The sequence below is a fragment of the Arachis ipaensis genome, chromosome B7, assembly GCF_059453495.1.
Source record: "Arachis ipaensis isolate K30076 ecotype BB chromosome B7, ASM5945349v1, whole genome shotgun sequence".
NCBI classification, from domain to species: Eukaryota; Viridiplantae; Streptophyta; class Magnoliopsida; order Fabales; family Fabaceae; genus Arachis; species Arachis ipaensis.
The window spans coordinates 79,956,696-79,975,281 of record NC_142442.1 but is presented as its reverse complement, the minus strand read 5'-3'; the positions used below and the strand labels follow the sequence as shown (position 1 = coordinate 79,975,281).

Sequence of the window (18,586 nt, the reverse complement as noted above, 5' to 3'; positions counted from 1 at the left end):
AAAGAGGGAAAACAAGTTGAAAACTGCTAACATAAAGCGATAAATCTAACTTATATACCATAAAAGAGGGAAACAAGTCACTCAAAAAGTCTTCAGAATCATATTCTTCACTCAAAAGGCAGAAAAATGCAGAAAAATTCAAAATGCAGAAAAATATGTCCCACACAAACTCATAATCAAGATGCAGAAAAATTCAGAAAATTCTAAGAAGCAACAATCAGAACATAAAAGAGGGAAAACAAGTTGAAAACTGCTAACATAAAGCGATAAATCTGACTTATATACCATAAAAGAGGGAAACAAGTCGCTCAAAAGTCTTCGGAATCATATTCTTCATCCGATCCTGTGTTATACTCTTGGGAAAAATAGACTTCTTTTGCGACATCGACCAGAACTTCATTCAAATCATTCCTTACCAAGTCTACTTCACCATCATCATTAGGTATAGAAGGAACCGTCGAATTATCAAATGGCTCATTTTCATAAGTATCTTCAACATCAATGGCAACTTGATCACTTATGCTAAATAGGTCCCTTGGAACAGTCTTCATTACATAATGTTTATTTTTATCAAATGCATCTTGCACATAGAAGCATTGGTGCACTTGACATGCCAATACAAAAGGCTCTTCCTGATAGAACTTTTTGTTAAAATGCACATATGTCGAGCCATAAGCATCCTCCCTAGCCTCATACCAATCACATTTGAACAATGTAACCTTAAAATTTCCATAGTAGTCCAACTCAATGATATCATTCACTCTACCATAATAAGAAACGTTTTCATGAATTGGATTTGCATCCTTTGTGCTTGCAAAGCTTGTCGTTAATGCTACTAAAGTAACACCACTATTTTGTGTCTTGCGTCTTACCTCACGTTGCCTAGTGTGAAATCTATATCCGTTGATAAAATAACCAGAATATCTTTTTGCACATTGGGTTGGTCCTCTAGATAGCTCTTTTATCCAATTTGGAACATCATGCCGCAAAGCACGTGTTTTAAACCATGTAGGAAAGTTTTTGCTATGGTTTTTAGCTCTCATCCATCGTGTTCCTTGTTGATAAGTCTCATGCTCACTAAAACTCAAAAGTATAATATTTGTAAGTATAAAACAGACCTATCAATTTCTAATTAAAATACCAAAATATAGTAGAATTAGTATGATTTACCTAACATAGTCGTCTATTTTGTGACAATTCAATAATATGTAGCTATGAACTTGCTCTCGAGACTTGTCATCAAGGAGAAAAGGTTCACCTTTCTTTGCACCCAAAGGAACACCTCTTTTTGGAAATAGATTCGAAAATGCATCTGTAGTTTCCATCATAGAATTATTAGGTTCATCATTATTTCTGGGTTGTCTATTCAATTTTGTTTGGACACCAGAATGTAAGTAACGCGAGCAAAATGTCAAACATTCTTCAACCAAATATGCCTCTGCAATAGATCCTTCAGGACGACTTCTGTTTCGAACATAGGACTTCAAAGTACACATGTATCTTTCGGGAGGATACATCCACCGAAATTGAACTGGACCTCCCAATCTCACTTCATTAGCCAAATGAATAGGCAAATGAATCATTATGTCGAAGAAAGAAGGAGGAAAGATCCTCTCTAATTGGCATAATGTTGTGACAATATCCTCTTCTAATTGATCTATCTCTTGTAATGTGATAGACTTTTGACACAATTGACGGAAAAATGAGCCAAGTCGAATCAAAGGAACTGCAACTTGATCTGGAAGTATTCCTTTGATAGGAATTTGTAACAAATAGTGAAGAATGAAATGAGCATCATGAGTCTTATAACCAGATATTCTTCTCTCCAAAAGGTTCACACACCGAGAAATATTTGAAGCAGAGCTATCTGGCAACTTTGCTGTCTTCAAGACGTCACAAAAAATCGACTTTTCAGCATTGGTCATTGAGTAGCATGCCTTTGCCAGCTTCACCTTTTTCCTACCATTTGTTTTCTTGGGGTGAAGGTTCTTTCGAATGCCCATTTCTTGCAAGTCATATCGAGCATTTGTGTGATCTTTTGTCTTGCCAGAAATATCCAAGAGAGTTCCAAGAATACTATCAACTATGTTCTTTTCTATGTGCATCACATCTAAATTGTGTCGTGATGTGTTATACTGCCAATAAGGTAAATCAAAGAATATTGACCTCTTCTTCCATGGACCATCTTTCTTTGGTTTTAGCTTCCCAAACGAATTATCCACATACTCCAACTGAATATTATAATGAACAATGCATATTTAGCATAATAGAGGTAGTGGATTCCTACTGCAAGATGATTTTCTGTATGAGGTGTGACTGTTTTTTGAGCATTCAGTGCATATGATTGGAGTTTAGATGAGATGAAGTCTCATTTCCTTCAGTAAGATAAGGGTTTAAAAGTAGCACAGATGGCATGAGGGATATTGCCACTTTCAATAGTAGTTCAAGAGTTAGAATCTCTCTCTCTCTCTCTCTCTATATATATATATATATTTCTGGTAATCTCATTTATTCTAACAAAACTGTCATTTTGTGAGAGCGTAAAATGTCAATACCGAGTTTAATGAGTATTTATGTATGAATTTTGATTTATAAATTCATGTGGCAGAGTTCATTTATTCTTTCATTATCATATGATGTAAGGTTAATTTTAGTTACTGTAGTATTGGACTAAAGAATAGAATTTGTAAAATTTAGTTCATGCTGTTTGGTCTTACATTGAAATGCTTTTGTGCATTTGACCTGTAGAGAGTAGCTGTTTGCAACCCAGTTATGTTGCTTGACAAAGTTGACAAAACAGGTTCTGATGTTCGTGGAGATCCAGCTTCAGCGTTGCATTTTTAGAGATCAGATGGGTCAATATTAGGAAGCATGAAGACAATATTAGAAAAAGTGGTCAATTAAAATAACATATATATACAAGTACACTAAACATTTAGAGATCAGATGGGTCAATATTAGGAGGCATGAAGACAATTTAGATGCCAAATGTTTGCAAAAAACCATAGAATACTATAATGAACAATGCAGATTTAGCATAATAGAGGTAGTGAATTCCTACTGCAAGATAGTTTTCTGTATGAAGTGTGACTGTTTTCTGAGCATTCAGTGCATATGATTGGAGTTTAGATGAGATGAAGTCTCATTTCCTTCAGTAAGATAAGGGTTTAAAAGTAGCACAGATGGCATGAGGGATATTTTGAAAATTATTACAGATTTTTCTATGATACTTTTTAGTTTGATTCCCTGCTAATTGCTAAATAACACCATTCACAGGGCATGAATGTGGATTTCTTAGGATCAGAGGCACAGCCAAGAAATAGCAAGATGTCCAGGGCCAAGAAGGAAAATGTTTACCTGATGGGTTCACATATAGCTTTGGCAACTGGAATTCCAAGAACTGGTGCAGCTCTTCAACTGGGGGTTTACTGCAAGAATCAATGTAAAATCAGCATCAACATGAAATCCATGATATCACAGCTTTATGTATTACTAAAATTCAGTACATTTAGAATATTCCCATAGCGAAAATTTAGATTCAATGCATTCAAAAATTCTATTTTCATACTAAAATTCAGAACATTCCCAATCTTCATTCAAAATCAAAGTATTCAGAAAATCCAATTCATAGTAAATCAGAAAATCAGAAGCTTCTTACCAAGCAATACGCAGAGGAGGCGGAAGGGGATTATCGCTGCATGTAGTGTTGTCTGAGCTTGCGAAGAGGAGGAGGCGAGACAGGGGAAGAGGAGGAAGAAGGAGAGCGGTTTCTCGAAGGTGACTGCGACGCGGAGCTGAGACAGGAGGAGGAGAGCAACTCGCCGACGCCTGTGGAGGAGAGCAACTCGCCGACGCCTGTGGAGGAGAGCACCGCGCCGTCGCCGACAGAGACCTGCTCTCGTACGCGAACGAGACCTGCTGCCGTTCGTGTCGCGCCGTCTGGGTCGAGACCTACTGCCGTTCGTGTCGCGCCGTCTGGGTCGAGACCTGCTGCCGTTCGTGTCGCGCCGTCTGGGTCGAGACCTGCTGCCCTTCGTGTCGCGCCGTGAGTTAGGGCTTTTCCCTTTTCTTCGAATGGTGGGTGGCAGTGAGGAACTAAGCAATGGAAATGTGACCTCTGATCTCTAGTAGCTTTTCTTTTTTTTACTAAGTTATTTGATTGGGAAATAATTATTTGGAGGGAATATGATTAAAAGTTTCCCTCTAAAATTTTTAGCTATGAATGATTTTAGGCAACTTTTTATAAAAGTTATTTATTTAATTTTTTTTATAACCCTTATAAAATGTTGTATTTTTATTTAAAAATGTTGTCTTTAATGTTTTATATTGTAATATTTTTTAAGTGTTGCTTTAGATATCAAAGACAACTCTTTTTATGGGTGGCCAAAAATTTTGTTATCTTTGCCTTACTCAAAGGCAACTCGTTAAAAATGTTGTCTTTGCCTATCTAAAGCAACTTTTGTTAAATGTTGCTTCGAATAAGGGTTACCTTAGGCCAAAAATGTTGTAGTGACATAATAAGTCATTATACATCCTTTCTTTCGCATTAATTATATATCTCTTTATTAAATTATGATGTGAGATACATGGATGATAGGATTTTTTTAAAATAAATAAAATAAATATTTTATTTACTAAAATAAATAATTTAAAGTATTTTTATCGAAATGCGTCGCTTTTCTTATCTCGTTTATATATAGTATAAACGAAATAAGATAACACGTATCTCGTTTACACTATAAACAAGATAAAGCACGAGACGACGTGGCCGTATCACGTTTATACACGTACTGAGTAAAATCCTTAAACGAGATATGTGTTATCTTATTTCGTTTACACTGTAAACGAGATAAGATTGGAGGATGTCTATATATATATATATATATATGGTCCACAGCCTTGAGTAAGAGCTTTTGACTTACATTTTTTGGCCTTTTCTCCCACTTTTACTATTTTCTAATCATATCTCCGAATTACTTACAGAATATAGTGCGCGCTGATAATCACGATGAAAACATTAATAGACTGAACGCGACTTGACACATTGCAAGGACAACCGACTTTGAGGTTGGTGTTGTTTCTCATTTTATACTTATATTAAAGCATATTAGGGTATTTTTATAGAGGTAGTATCCAATATATGTTAGGCAAATAATTACCTGGTTAGGAGTGATTTAAATGCTAGGATATGATATTAGACATACTTTAAAATGGATGTTAGTTAAATATTTGTTTAGGGTTGTTTTTCGTTAATCTAAGTTATTATTAAGCATATGTTTATTAATTTAGTTATTAATTAAGCTTGTTAACAATTTCTAATAAATTTAATTAAGTAGCAAAATATTTATGTTTGTATTTACTAGATATTTAAGTAAATAGTTTTTTTCTTAAATTTTTTTGTTACTTAAACTAAGTTATCAAGTTAATGGTGTATTTGCTGGTTATTGAAGTAAATATTTTCACTTAATCTACCATATATAGGAGATGCAAAATGAATTATGTTATTCACTATTTAACTAAATAATTTTATTTAAATTAAAAAACATAGATCTTTATTAGTATAGTCATTAGTTATCTTACGAAACATTTTTATTTGCATTATATTATACAGACATTTAAGTTAATTATTTTACTAAATATTTTCGATTTTTTTTATTGTTTACCAGAGATCTCGCCTACTTCTTCCGAGGAGAGTGAGTCACACACTCCCACCACTGGACATCATTGTCCCGTACCTGAGGGAGGTTGGTTTCGGTGACGCGTTGTCACTCAAGAATTTCGTGTTTGACAACTCCCTGATCACGGCATTTGTTGAGCATTGGCGCCCAGAGACCCTGATGCATGAGCATCTTGTACCCCTATTTCCTTTGTTTTCTAGTTATTTTCAGTTAAGTTTTATTAAGTTTTATTATATTTTAGTGCAAAAATCTTCTTTCGATGCTACTTTGAGTTGTTTTAGTATTTTTATAATTTCAGGTGAAATTCAAATAATTTGATAGAGTTTAGAGGAAAAAGAAAAGGAGTTGAAGCTGCTCCCCTGGGCGCTAAACACCAAGCTGGCATTTAGCACTAGCAAGCTTTGCACACAACAATGTTCTGCCCCCTTTTGGGTACTAAACGCCAACTGGCATTTAGCGCCAGACAAGCTGATCCGAATGCCCACTCTTGGAGCATCTGTAGTTGGATTTAGCCTTTATTAGTTATCTGATCCTTTATTTTTGTAATTTTTATTTACAAATAATATCTTTTCATTTTAAGATTTATTATTTTATTTTATTTCCAGTTCAAATTAGGTTAGATATAAAAGGGAAAAGATTCATCCTTTAGAGATAATCTGGTACCTTGGGATCTTTTCTCTTCTGTACTTTTCAGAACCGTAGTTTTTTTTTTGTAAGTCATGAGTCACTAAACCTTTTTGGTTAAGATTAGAACCTCTGTTTATTTTTATGGATTGAGATTATTATTCTTCTATTTAATTAATGTACTGATTCAATTTCAAGAATGACTTTATTCTTAATTCTATGAATCTGGGTGGAACGGGAGTATGACCCTTATTCTAGATGGGTTCTTGTGACTCTCAGGAGAGGTCTCTCACCTGAACACAGCTTGAAAGTAAATTCCTCCTAAATTGCTAATTACTTGAATTAATCTGGATAAATGACATATAATCCATTTAGTCTTGGGTAATTTGGGTTTTTGTGGCCATAAACTAGATTTGAACTTAACCCTCTAATCAAAATTAAGTGACCAAGGGATTGGCGGTTAATAAAGATTATAAGAGACTAAATCACTAAGGAATTAGGGTTTAGTCAATTACAGTTTACCATGAAATGAATCTTGCATGATTAAAATAGTTTGTAAGAAACCTTAATCCGAAAAAGTAAACATCTCCGATACCTTAACTGTTTTCTCTCACTGCTTTTACACCAAACTCAGTATTTGCTTTCTTTAATCTCGTTCTATTGTTTAATGCTTTTGAAACCATATACATTTAACTTTTCTGTTCATCTGACGAAGTCAATAAGCTGACCATTATTGCTCAGTTCCTCAGTCCTCGTGGGATCGACCTTCACTTACTCGAGGTATTACTTGGACGACCTGGTGCACTTGCCAGTTCAGTTGTGGATATTCAAAAATCTGCACCAGACCCACAGCTTCCACCTGTCGTGTGGTGAGTGCATGATCACACTACAGGATATTGCATACCACCTCGGGCTGCGCACTAATGGAGATCCTGTGGGTGGTTGCTTGAGATCTATCAAAAATAATAAACAGTTTTCTGTGTGGTGATGTGTCGCCTCAGATTGGTAAAGAAGAAAGACCATGATTTTGTCATCTCAGACTCAAAAATTGCAAAGGCTATAAGTAGGATATTGCTGTTACCGTCTTGTGCCACTGCCATAAGTAAAACACCACCATATTTTCCATACAGATGCATACCATCGATGGAGACGATCGACTTGTAATGCTTGAAAGCCTCGACGTAGGGAGGGAATATCCAAAATATCTTGTCAAACATGCTGAAATCACGCACCATGAGGTGCCCATCATAGTACGGTACTACACTGATCTCGCACATCATTCCAAGACAACAACTTTGCAGGGTTTGCAGCAACCTCAACACCTTATTGTATGACTCCTCCCAGTCACGATATATCTGTGCAATTACCTTTTGCTTCGCTATCTAAACCTTTCTATAGGAGGGTTTGAGGCAATAAATTTGCCTAACTACACCTTGTAGGACAGGGATGCTGACGAATGGATTGGATTGTATCAACGGGATGATGACATGACAGATGAGACTGATGTCCAACTGTCAGTAGTCGTGTGACATAGTGGGTGCTAAACACATGTGCACTCCTCCCACCCTACGCGCCTCCCTAGCAAAATAGAACAATAGTGGTTAACAGGGTCAACAAACATAACAATGACAATTGAGAATATAGAACACAACGAAACTTTAACTTACGAGTATCCAAGATTTTGTCAGAGAGCAGCATGGAGACTCCAAGGGCAGCTTGTTGCATGTTGTTGGCATGGTACTTTAATCGATCCCACTTCACTACTCGGTATTTAGCACTTCTGTGAATGCTGTAAATCTTTACACCCTGCATGGCTGCAACTTTTCTTTTGAATCTGTGGCCAACCCTAAACACCACACCACTGTCCAAGTTGTAATCGTCTTCACCCATGTTGAAAAAGGGATTCTTCTCTTACATCACGTCTAGATCGAACGCACCGTAGTGATTAGGTACAGATGACAAGGTGATAAACCCCAATTTTATGGTTTATATTGTGTAGAATTTGGGGGGTTTTGTCAATATTTTTCACACTTATCCACAAGAAATGCATGGTTTTGTGTTCTCTTCCTAATTTTGCTTCATGATGAAAAAAAATGCTTATTTTACCCTAGAATTGCTATATTTTGATCCTCTTTTATTGCCATTCGATACCGTGATGTATTTGTTGAGTGATTTCAGAAATTATAGGATAAGAATGGCTTAGAAGAGAGAAAGAAAGCATGCAGAAGAGGAAGGAACATGAAGATTTGAATTTTTGGGAACTTCAGAATCGGCGCGCACGCGCACTTCACGTGCACGCGTGCATGAGGATAGCTGGAAGCAGCGCGTAAGGATTGACGCATCCGCGCGGATCAGAGAAATTCCATCGACGTGCGCGCGCACATGGCGCGCACGCGTGGATCACAAAAGCAATCGGCGCTCACGCACGCATGGCGTGCACGCGCGGAAAGCTGCACGTGACCTCATTAAAGGAAATCGTGCCTGGCAATTTCTGAGGCTCATCAGGCCCAAATTCAAGCTGTTTCTGCATGGAAAAGACCCAAGGATGCTAGGAGGAAAGGGGGGATCAATCATTTTACACATAGACATAATTTTTAGTTTTTTTTTGTTCTTTGTTCTTCTAGAGGGAGAAATCCTTGTTCCTCTCTAGATCTAGCTTTAATTTGATCTTCCCTTGTTGAATTCTGAATTGGATCTTGTTAATTACTAGTTTTAATTGTTTAATTTGAATTCTTTAGTATAATTTTGCTTAGATCTTGTGTTAGTTTCATGATATCTTGTCAATTGTCATTTTATACCCATTTCATGAATGTTGTGAATCTTGAATTGCTAATGTTACATTGATGATTTCCATGATTAATTGTGTTGTTTGAGTGATTGTATGTTGATAATTGTTAGTGGGTATTTGTTAGTTCCAATTTAATTGCAATTTGAATATGTCTTTCATTAATGCTTACCATGTGTTTGATGAAATGTTTCCTTTGATTATGGAGTAGTTTTCTTTACTCTTAGCATAAGCTAGGGGAATTGAGTGACCTTGAGTCATTGGGTCTCATTGAATTGGTGATTTGAGAACCCTAGGTGATCAATTTAATACCCATTGACACTAACCCACTACTAATCTAATTAGTAGATAGGTTGGGACTTATGGGTTGATGTGATCAAACCTATTTAACGTACTTCAAGCCTAGGAGTAGACAATACGTACTTAAGGCTTTTGAGAAGTAGACTTAGTGGGTTGGTACCTCATAATTGTCAATAATTACTATGGAGACAAGGATAGCGACCTCAATTCCCATGCTTAGCCAAGAGTTATTTTTATCATTCATATTTGAAAACCCAAAAATCTTGATTAATTTGTCTTAGTCATAGCTACTTGTTTAGTTTAGAATATAATTACATTGGATGCTATTTTATGAGTTTGGAATCATTTACAATTTGCTCTAGTTTTTTGGATTAGTTTTTTGCATTCCAAGACTACTTGCTTGTTAAGATTCCTAGTTTAATTTCTTGCTCATGACTTGCAATCCCAGATTTCTAACTAATGTTGAAGTATATGTTTGCCCATTCCTTGTAAGATGATCCGAGGTTTGAATACTTCGGTTACTTTTATTGGGGTTAAACTTGTGACAACCAAATTTCCTTCTAAATTTGATACTCGAGGATTGTTGTTGGGAAGAGCTATACTTACAACGGGATTTTATTGAGAAATTCTATACCAACATAGTCCACGGGGTCTCATCAAATTTTTGGCGCCGTTGCCAGGGAGTGGTTGCAACATATGCCTTGATATTGGTTATGTGAATATGTGAATATTGTAGATAGTTTACTTTCTTTTAATACTTAGCATAGTTTAGATTTCTTTTGTATGTGTGCTATGACTCCCAAGTTTGATGATTCGGTCTAAACCGAATTCTAGTTTAGCCGAGTTTGATCATGAGATTAAAAGAAATTTGTTACACACTCGGCAAGCTAGACGGCGGTTGGATTATACGGCTAGTACTTCGGCCTCTCCTGAGGAGCATACCGAATTACTAGACGGAACCGAGAGTGACTTGGAGTTCGCTACTTTCTATTCTTCTGTTAGCACTATTGATACATCTTTGCATCCTACAGCTGAGCCATACATGGCGGAACCACGCCGGATCACTTTGCATGAGCAAGGAGCTCCGGATATCATACTTCAACCTTTGCAAGCAAGGTATCCTAACCTTGATCCAAACTTTAAGTTGAAGAGTAGCTTGATAAATCTACTTCCTAAATATCATGGGTTGCCGGGTCAAGACCCCATTCGACATTTAAGAGATTTTCAAGTTGCTTGTTCTACGGCTCGAAGGCATGGAGCTGATGAGTTGGCCATTATGATTTTTGCCTTTCCTTTCTCTCTTGAAGGGCAAGCAAAAATGTGGTTTTACTCACAACCGGATGAGATTGTGACCAATTGGGATCTCTTGAGAGGAGAGTTTCTAGATAAATTCTTCCCACCGGAGAAGACCGACTACATTCGGAAGGAGATTTCGGGTATAATGCAAAGAGACCAAGAGAGTTTGTATGAGTACTGGACTCGGTTCAAGAGGCTATTGGAATCTTGTCCACACCATGGATTGAACACTCACTTGCTCATTAGTTACTTCACCGGAGGTCTTTGTGTGGAAGATAGGAGATTGCTCACCGCTTCTACTGGCGGTTCCCTTTTAAAGAACAAGACGGAAGGAGAAGCTTGGAAATTGATAAATGATGTTGCCGAGGCTACACAACATGTAAGGGTGAGAAGTAATCCTCTCAAGGGTGTGGTAGAACCATCCTCTTCCGAAGCAAGCTTAACCAAGGCGCTTGGGGACATGACCACTATCCTCACTCAAATACAAAAAGATCAAAAGGAATACTACTCCATCCAAGCCATCCAAGCTCCACCTCAAGTTGCTCAACTTGAAGGCCCTCCTAGAATTTGTGGTTTGTGCTCTAGCACCACACATTGCACCGATCAATGCCATCAAATTCAAGAGGAGCATGCTCTTGTTGTGGCCAATGTGAATTACAACAACCGTCCACCCTATCCTTCTCAAGGCCAAAACAACTACTCTCATGGTAGTAATCAAAATCAAGGGTGGAGGGATAATGCACAAGGGAGCAATCAAAACCAAAGATGGAACAACTCTTCTTCTCATTACAACAACAACCAATCTTCATCTCAATACCACCACAACAACAACAACCATCAAGCCAACCAAAATCACTACAACAAAAGCCAAAACAACTACACCAAATACCAAGCACCACACCATAGACAACAATCTAACCAATCCTCTTCATCTTCCACCAATCAAGTTGATGAGCTTAGAGCGACTGTGGATAAACGGGATGAGGGCTATAAAGCTCAATTCGAGGCCATGAGTGCTCAATTGGCCAATATCACTGACATGATCTCGAAAATGTCCATGTCCTCCTCCAACAACACCAACCAACCCTCAAGTTCTTCTAGCCTTCCTTCCCAACCCCAACCAAACCTAAAGGGCGGTCTCAACGCCATCACTCTACGGTCGGGGACTACTGATGCACGAAATCGTGATTGTTCATTCCTTGGTAACGGCGCCAAAAACTTAATACGCATGTTTATAATCTTAGTTCTTTTTCACAACTTCGCACAACTAACCAGCAAGTGCACTGGTCGTCCAAGTAATAAACCTTACGTGAGTAAGGGTCGATCCCACGGAGATTGTCGGCTTGAAGCAAGCTATGGTCATCTTGCAAATCTCAGTCAGGCAGATTCAAATGGTTATGGTGAATTGATAGTTAAAATATAATTAAAGTATAAAATGGGATAGAGATACTTATGCAATTCATTGGTGAGAATTTCAGATAAGCATATGGAAATGCTTTTGTTCCTTCTGAACCTCTGCTTTCCTACTGTCTTCATCCAATCATTCATACTCCTTTCCATGGCAAGCTGTATGTTGGGCATCACCGTTGTCAATGGCTACATCCCGTTCTCTCAGTGAAAATGGTCCAAATACGCTGTCACCACACAGCTAATCATCTGTCGGTTCTTGATCATGCTGGAATAGGATCCAGTGATCCTTTTGTGTCTGTCACTACGCCCATCACTCACGAGTTTGAAGCTCGTCATAGCCATCCCTTCCCAGATCCTACTCGAAATACCACAGACAAGGTTTAGACTTTCTGGATCTCAAGAATGATTGCAAATAATTCTAGCCTATACCACGAAGACTCTGATCATAAATCAGGAGGCTAAGAGATATGTATTCAAGCTTGCTTTCATGTAGAAAGGACGTGTTTGTCAGGCACGCGTTCATAAGTGAGAATGGTGATGAGCGTCACATAATCATCACATTCATCATGTTCTTGTGTGTGAATAAATATCTTAGAGAAGAAATAGGCTTGAGTTGAATAGAAAAACAATAGTACTTTGCATTAATTCATGAGGAACAGCAGAGCTCCACACCTTAATCTATGGTGTGTAGAAACTCTACCGTTGAAAATACATAAGAACAAGGTCTAGGCATGACCGAATGGCCAGCCTCCCCAAATGGCATATGAATTTGAAAATAGGGAAAAAGACCCCTAGTACAATAGTAAAAAGTTCTATTTTTAATAAACTAGTTACTAGGGTTGCAGAATTAAGTAATTGATGCAGAAATCCACTTTCGGGTCCACTTGGTGTGTGCTTGGACTGAGCATTGAAGCTTTCACATGTAGAGGTCTTCCTTGGAGTTAAACACCAGTTTGTAACTTGTTTCTGGCGTTTAACTCTGCTTTGCAACTTGTTTTTGGCGTTTAACGCCAGAATAGGGCAGAAAGCTGGCGTTAAATGCCAGTTTGCGTCATCTAAACTCAGGCAAAATATGCACTATTATATATTGTTAGAAAGCCCTGAATGTCTACTTTTTAAAGCAATTGAGAGCGCGCCAATTGGGTTTCTGTAGCTCCAGAAAATCCACTTTGAGTGCAGGGAGGTCAGAATCCAACAGCATCTGCAGTCCTTCTTCAGCCTCTGAATCAGATTTTTGCTCAAGTCCCTCAATTTCAGCCAGAAATTACCAGAAATCACAGAAAAACACACAAACTCATAGTAAAGTCCAGAAATGTGATTTTTATTTAAAAACTAATAGAAATATACTAAAAAACTAACTAAATCATACTAAAAACTGTTTAAAAACAATGCCAAAAAGTGTATAAATTATCCGCTCATCACAACACCAAACTTAAATTGTTGCTTGTCCTCAAGCAACTGAAAATCAAACAGGATAAAAAGAAGAGAATATACTGTAAATCCCAAAATATCAATGAAACTTAGCTCCAATCAGATGAGCGGGACTAGTAGCTTTTTGCCTCTGAACAGTTTTGGCATCTCACTTTATCCTTTGAAGTTCAGAATGATTGGCATCTATAGGAACTCAGAATTCAGATAGTGTTATTGATTCTCCTTGTTCAGTATGTTAATTCTTGAACACAGCTACTTTATGAGTCTTGGCCGTGGCCCTAAGCACTTTGTTTTCCAGTATTACCACCGGATACATAAATGCCACAGACACATAATTGGGTGAACCTTTTCAGATTGTGACTCAGCTTTGCTAAAGTTCCCAATTAGAGGTGTCCAGGGTTCTTAAGCACACTCTGTTTTTGCTTTGGACCTCAAATTTAACCGCTCAGTCTCAAGCTTTTCACTTGACACCTTCACGCCACAAGCACATGGTTAGGGACAGCTTGGTTTAGCCGCTTAGGCCAGGATTTTATTCCTTTGGGCCCTCCTATCCACTGATGCTCAAAGGCTTGGATCCCTTTTACCCTTGCCTTTTGGTTTTAAGGGCTATTGGCTTTTTCTGCTTGCTTTTGTTTTTCTTTTTCTTTCTTTTTTTTTTCGCCTTCTTTTTTCTATTCACTACTTTTTCTTGCTTCAAGAATCATTTTTATGATTTTTCAGATCATCAAATAACATTTCTCCTTTTTCATCATTCTTTCAAGAGCCAACAATTTTAACATTCATAAACAACAAATTCAAAAGACATATGCACTGTTCAAGCATTCATTCAGAAAACAAAAAGTATTGTCACCACATCAAAATAATTAAACTAGTTTCAAGGATGAATTCGAAATCATGTACTTCTTGTTCTTTTGTGATTAAAAGCATTTTTAATTTAAGAAAGGTGATGGATTTATAGAACATTCATAGCTTTAAGACATGGACACTTAGACACTAGTGATCATGTAATAAGACACAAACATAAATAGACATAAAGCATAGTAGACGAAAAACAGAGAAAATAAATAGACAAGGAGATTAAGGAACGGGTCCACCTTAGTAAGGGTGGTGTCTTCTTCCTCTTGAAGAACCAATGGTGTTCTTGAGCTCCTCTATGTCTCTTCCTTGTCTTTGTTGCTCCTCCCTCATAGCTCTTTGATCTTCTCTAATCTCATGGAGAATGATGGAGTGCTCTTGGTGCTCCATCCTTAGTTGTTCCATGTTGGAACTTAATTCACCTAGGGAGGTGTTGATTTGCTCCCAATAGTTTTGTAGAGGGAAGTGTATCCCTTGAGGCATCTCAGGGATTTCATGGTGAGGAATTTCCTCATGCTCTTGTTGAGGTCCATGATCTCTTGTTTGCTCCATCCTTTTCTTGGTGATGGGCTTGTCCTCATCAATGAGGATGTCTCCCTCTATGTCAGTTCCAGCGGAATTGCAGAGTTGACAAATGAGATAAATCTCTCCATCTCCCATGACTCGGAGGTGGAAGCAATTGCCTTCCCTTTCCTCTTTCTAGAGGTTTCTTCGGCCTTAGGTGCTATTAATGGTTATGGAAAAATAAAAAAAGCAGTGCTTTTTCCACACCAAACTTAAAATATTTGCTCGTCCTCGAGCAAAAGAAGAAAGAAAGGAGGAGAAGAAGAAATGGAGGAGATGGAGGTGTGTGTGGGTTCAGCCAAGGTGGGTAGTAGTGTGTATTTGGGGTTGGGTTTGGGAGGGAAAAAGAGTTTTGAATTTGAAGGTAGGTGGTGTTTTGGGGAAAAGTAAATGAGGCGATTGTTGAAGGGTATTTGGGAAGAGATATGGAGGTGATTGGTGAAGAGTATTTGGGGAACGGTGTTATGAAAAGGTGTGAAGAAGAGATAGTGAGTTGCGGTTGGTGGGGATCCTGTGGGGTCCACAGATCCTGAGGGGTCAAGGACTTATCATCCCTGCTCCATTTAGGCGTGTAAATGCCCTTAGAGTGCAATCCTAGCGTTTAACGCCAGACTGTTGCTTGTTTCTGGCGTTAAACGCCAGCTTTTCTCCCTTTATTGGCGTTTAACGCCAAGTTGGTGCTTGTTTCTGGCGTTAAACGCCAGAATGTAGCTTGTTTTTGGCGTTTAACGCTAGCTTGATGCTTCTTTCTGGCGTTAAACGCCATTCTGATGCTTCTTACTGGCATTTAAACGCCAGTAAGCTCTTCCTCCAGGGTGAGCTGTTTCTAATGCTATTTTTTATTCTGTTTTTGATTTTTTAGTTGTTTTTGTGACTTCACATGATCATCAACCTAAAGAAAATATAAAATAACAAAGGGAAACATAAATAGATAAAATTAGATAACATTGGATTGCCTCCCAATAAGCGCTTCTTTAATGTCAATAGCTTGACAGTGAGCTCTCATGGAGCCTCACAGATAACCAGAGCAAGGTTGTGGCCTCTCAACACCAAACTTAGAGTTTGAATGTGGGGGTTTTGTTTGACTCTGTATTGAGAGAAGCTTTTCATGCTTCCTCTCCATGGTTATAGAAGGAGGACCTTGAATCTTGAATACAAGGTAGTCCTCATTCAATTGAAAGACCAACTCACCTCTGTCAACATCAATCACAGCTTTTGCTGTGGCTAGGAAGGGTCTGCCAAGGATGATGAAATCATCCTCATCCTTTCCAGTGTCTAGGATTATGAAATCAGTAGGGATGTAAAGGCCTTTAAACTTTACTAGCACATCCTCTACCTGTCCATAAGCCTTTTTCATGGATTTGTCTGCCATCTCTAATGAGAATTTGGCAGCCTGTACCTCAAAGATTCCCAGTTTCTCCATTACAGAGAGTGGCATTAAGTTTATGCCTGACCCCAGGTCACACAGAGCCTTTTCAAAGGTCATGGTGCCTATGTTACAGGGAATTAGGAATTTACCAGGATCCTGTTTCTTTTGAGGTAAAGTGTACTGAACCCAGGTATTCAGTTCATTAATGAGCAATGGAGGCTCATCCTCCCAAGTCTCATTACCAAATAGCTTGGCATTCAGCTTCATGATTGCTCCTAAATACTGGGCAACTTGCCCTTGAACAATGTCTTCATCTTCTTTAGAAGATGAATAGTCATCAGAGCTCATGAATGGTAAAAAGAGGTTTAATGGAATCTCTATGGTCTCTAGATTAGCCTCAGATTCCTTTGGTTCCTCAAAGGGAAACTCCTTATTGGTCAGTGAACATCCCAGGAGGTCTTCCTCACTAGGATTCACGTCCTCCTCCTCCTCTCTAGGTACGGCCACACCAAGTAAGGTTATGGCCTTGCACTCTCTTTTTGGATTCTCTTTTGTATTGCTTGGGAGAGTACTAGGAGGAGTTTCAGTGACTCTTTTACTCAGCTGGCCCACTTGTGCCTCCAAATTTCTAATGGAGGACCTTATTTCATTCATGAAACTTAGAGTGGCCTTAGATAGATCAGAGACTATATTTGCTGAGCTAGATAGATTTTGCTCATAATTCTCTGTTTGTTGCTGAGAGGATGATGAAAAAGGCTTGCTATTGCTAAACCTGTTTCTTCCACCATTATTAAAGCCTTGTTGAGGCTTTTGTTGATCCTTCCATGAGAAATTTAGATGATTTCTCCATGAGGGATTATAGGTTTTTCCATAGGCTTCACCCATGTAATTCACCTCTGCCATTGCAGGGTTCTCAGGATCATAAGCTTCTTGTTCAGAAGATGCTTCTTTAGTACTGTTGGATGCATTTTGCAATCCATTCAGACTCTGAGAAATCATGTTGACCTGTTGAGTCAACATTTTGTTCTGAGCCAATATAGCATTCAGAGCATCAATTTCAAGAACTTCCTTCCTCTGAGACGTCCCATTACTCACAGGATTCCTTTCAGAAGTGTACATGAACTGGTTATTTGCAACCATGTCAATGAGTTCCTGAGCTTCTGCAAGCGTTTTCTTTAGGTGAATGAATCCACCTGCAGAATGGTCCAATGACATCTTTGATAATTCAGACAGACCATCATAGAATATATCCAGGATGGTCCATTCTGAAAGCATGTCAGAAGGACACTGTTTGGTCAGTTGCTTGTATCTCTCCCAAGCTTCATGGTGCACGAAGTTTGAATCACACTTTTCACAACTTGTACCACTAACCAGCAAGTGCACTGGGTCGTCCAAGTAATACCTTACGTGAGTAAGGGGTCGAATCCCACGGAGATTGTTGGTTTGAAGCAATCTATGGTTATCTTGCAATTCTTAGTCAGGAAGTCAATTGTATTTATCAGTTGAATTGCGAATAAACAAGAGAGCATGGGTTAAAGGTTACTTGTTATGCAATAATGGAGAATATGTTAGAGTTTTAGAGATGCTTTGTCTTCTGAATCTCTGCTTTCCTTTGTCCTCTGATTCACGCATGCACGTCCTTCTATGGCAAGCTGTGTGTTGGGGCATCACCGTTGTCAATGGTTACATCCCCTCCTCTTGTGAAAATGGTCCAAATGCTCTGTCACAGCACGGCTAATCATCTGAGGTTCCCGATCATGCTGGAATAGGATTCACCCTCCTTTTGCGTCTGTCACTACGCCCAGCACTCGCGAGTTTGAAGCTCGTCACAGTCATTCAATCCCTGAATCCTACTCGGAATACCACAGACAAGGTTTAGACTTTCCGGATTCTCATGAATTCCGCCATCAATCTAGCTTATACCACGGAGATTCTGATTAAAGAATCTAAGAGATATTCATTCAATCTGATGTAGAACGGAGGTGATTGTCAGACACACGTTCGTGGATTGAGAAAGGTGATGAGTGTCACTGATCATCACCTTCTCCATAGTTAGGCGCGAATGGATATCTTAGATAGGAACACGCATGTTTGAATGGAAAACAGAAATACTTGCATTAATTCATTGAGACACAGCAGAGCTCCTCACCCCCAACAATGGAGTTTCGAGACTCATGCCGTCAAAGAGTACAAAGTTCAGATCTAAAATGTCATGAGATACAAAATAAGTCTCTAAAAGTTGTTTAAATACTAAACTAGTAGCCTAGGTTTACA

The 18,586-nt window shown here is 38.4% G+C and overlaps 1 protein-coding gene across 1 annotated transcript; it reads right to left on the bottom strand.

Annotated features, from left to right (window-relative positions):
* Nucleotides 1–308: 308 nt before the first annotated feature.
* On the bottom strand, nt 309–1,679 carry LOC148553118 (uncharacterized). Its single transcript, XM_088494771.1, has 2 exons — nt 1,171–1,679; nt 309–1,077 (listed from the first exon to the last, which is right to left on the bottom strand). The coding sequence occupies exons 1-2, from the start codon at nt 1,581–1,583 to the stop codon at nt 309–311; spliced, it is 1,182 nt and encodes a 393-aa protein (XP_088350897.1). The 5' UTR covers nt 1,584–1,679.
* Between the last annotated feature and the right edge of the window lie 16,907 nt (nt 1,680–18,586).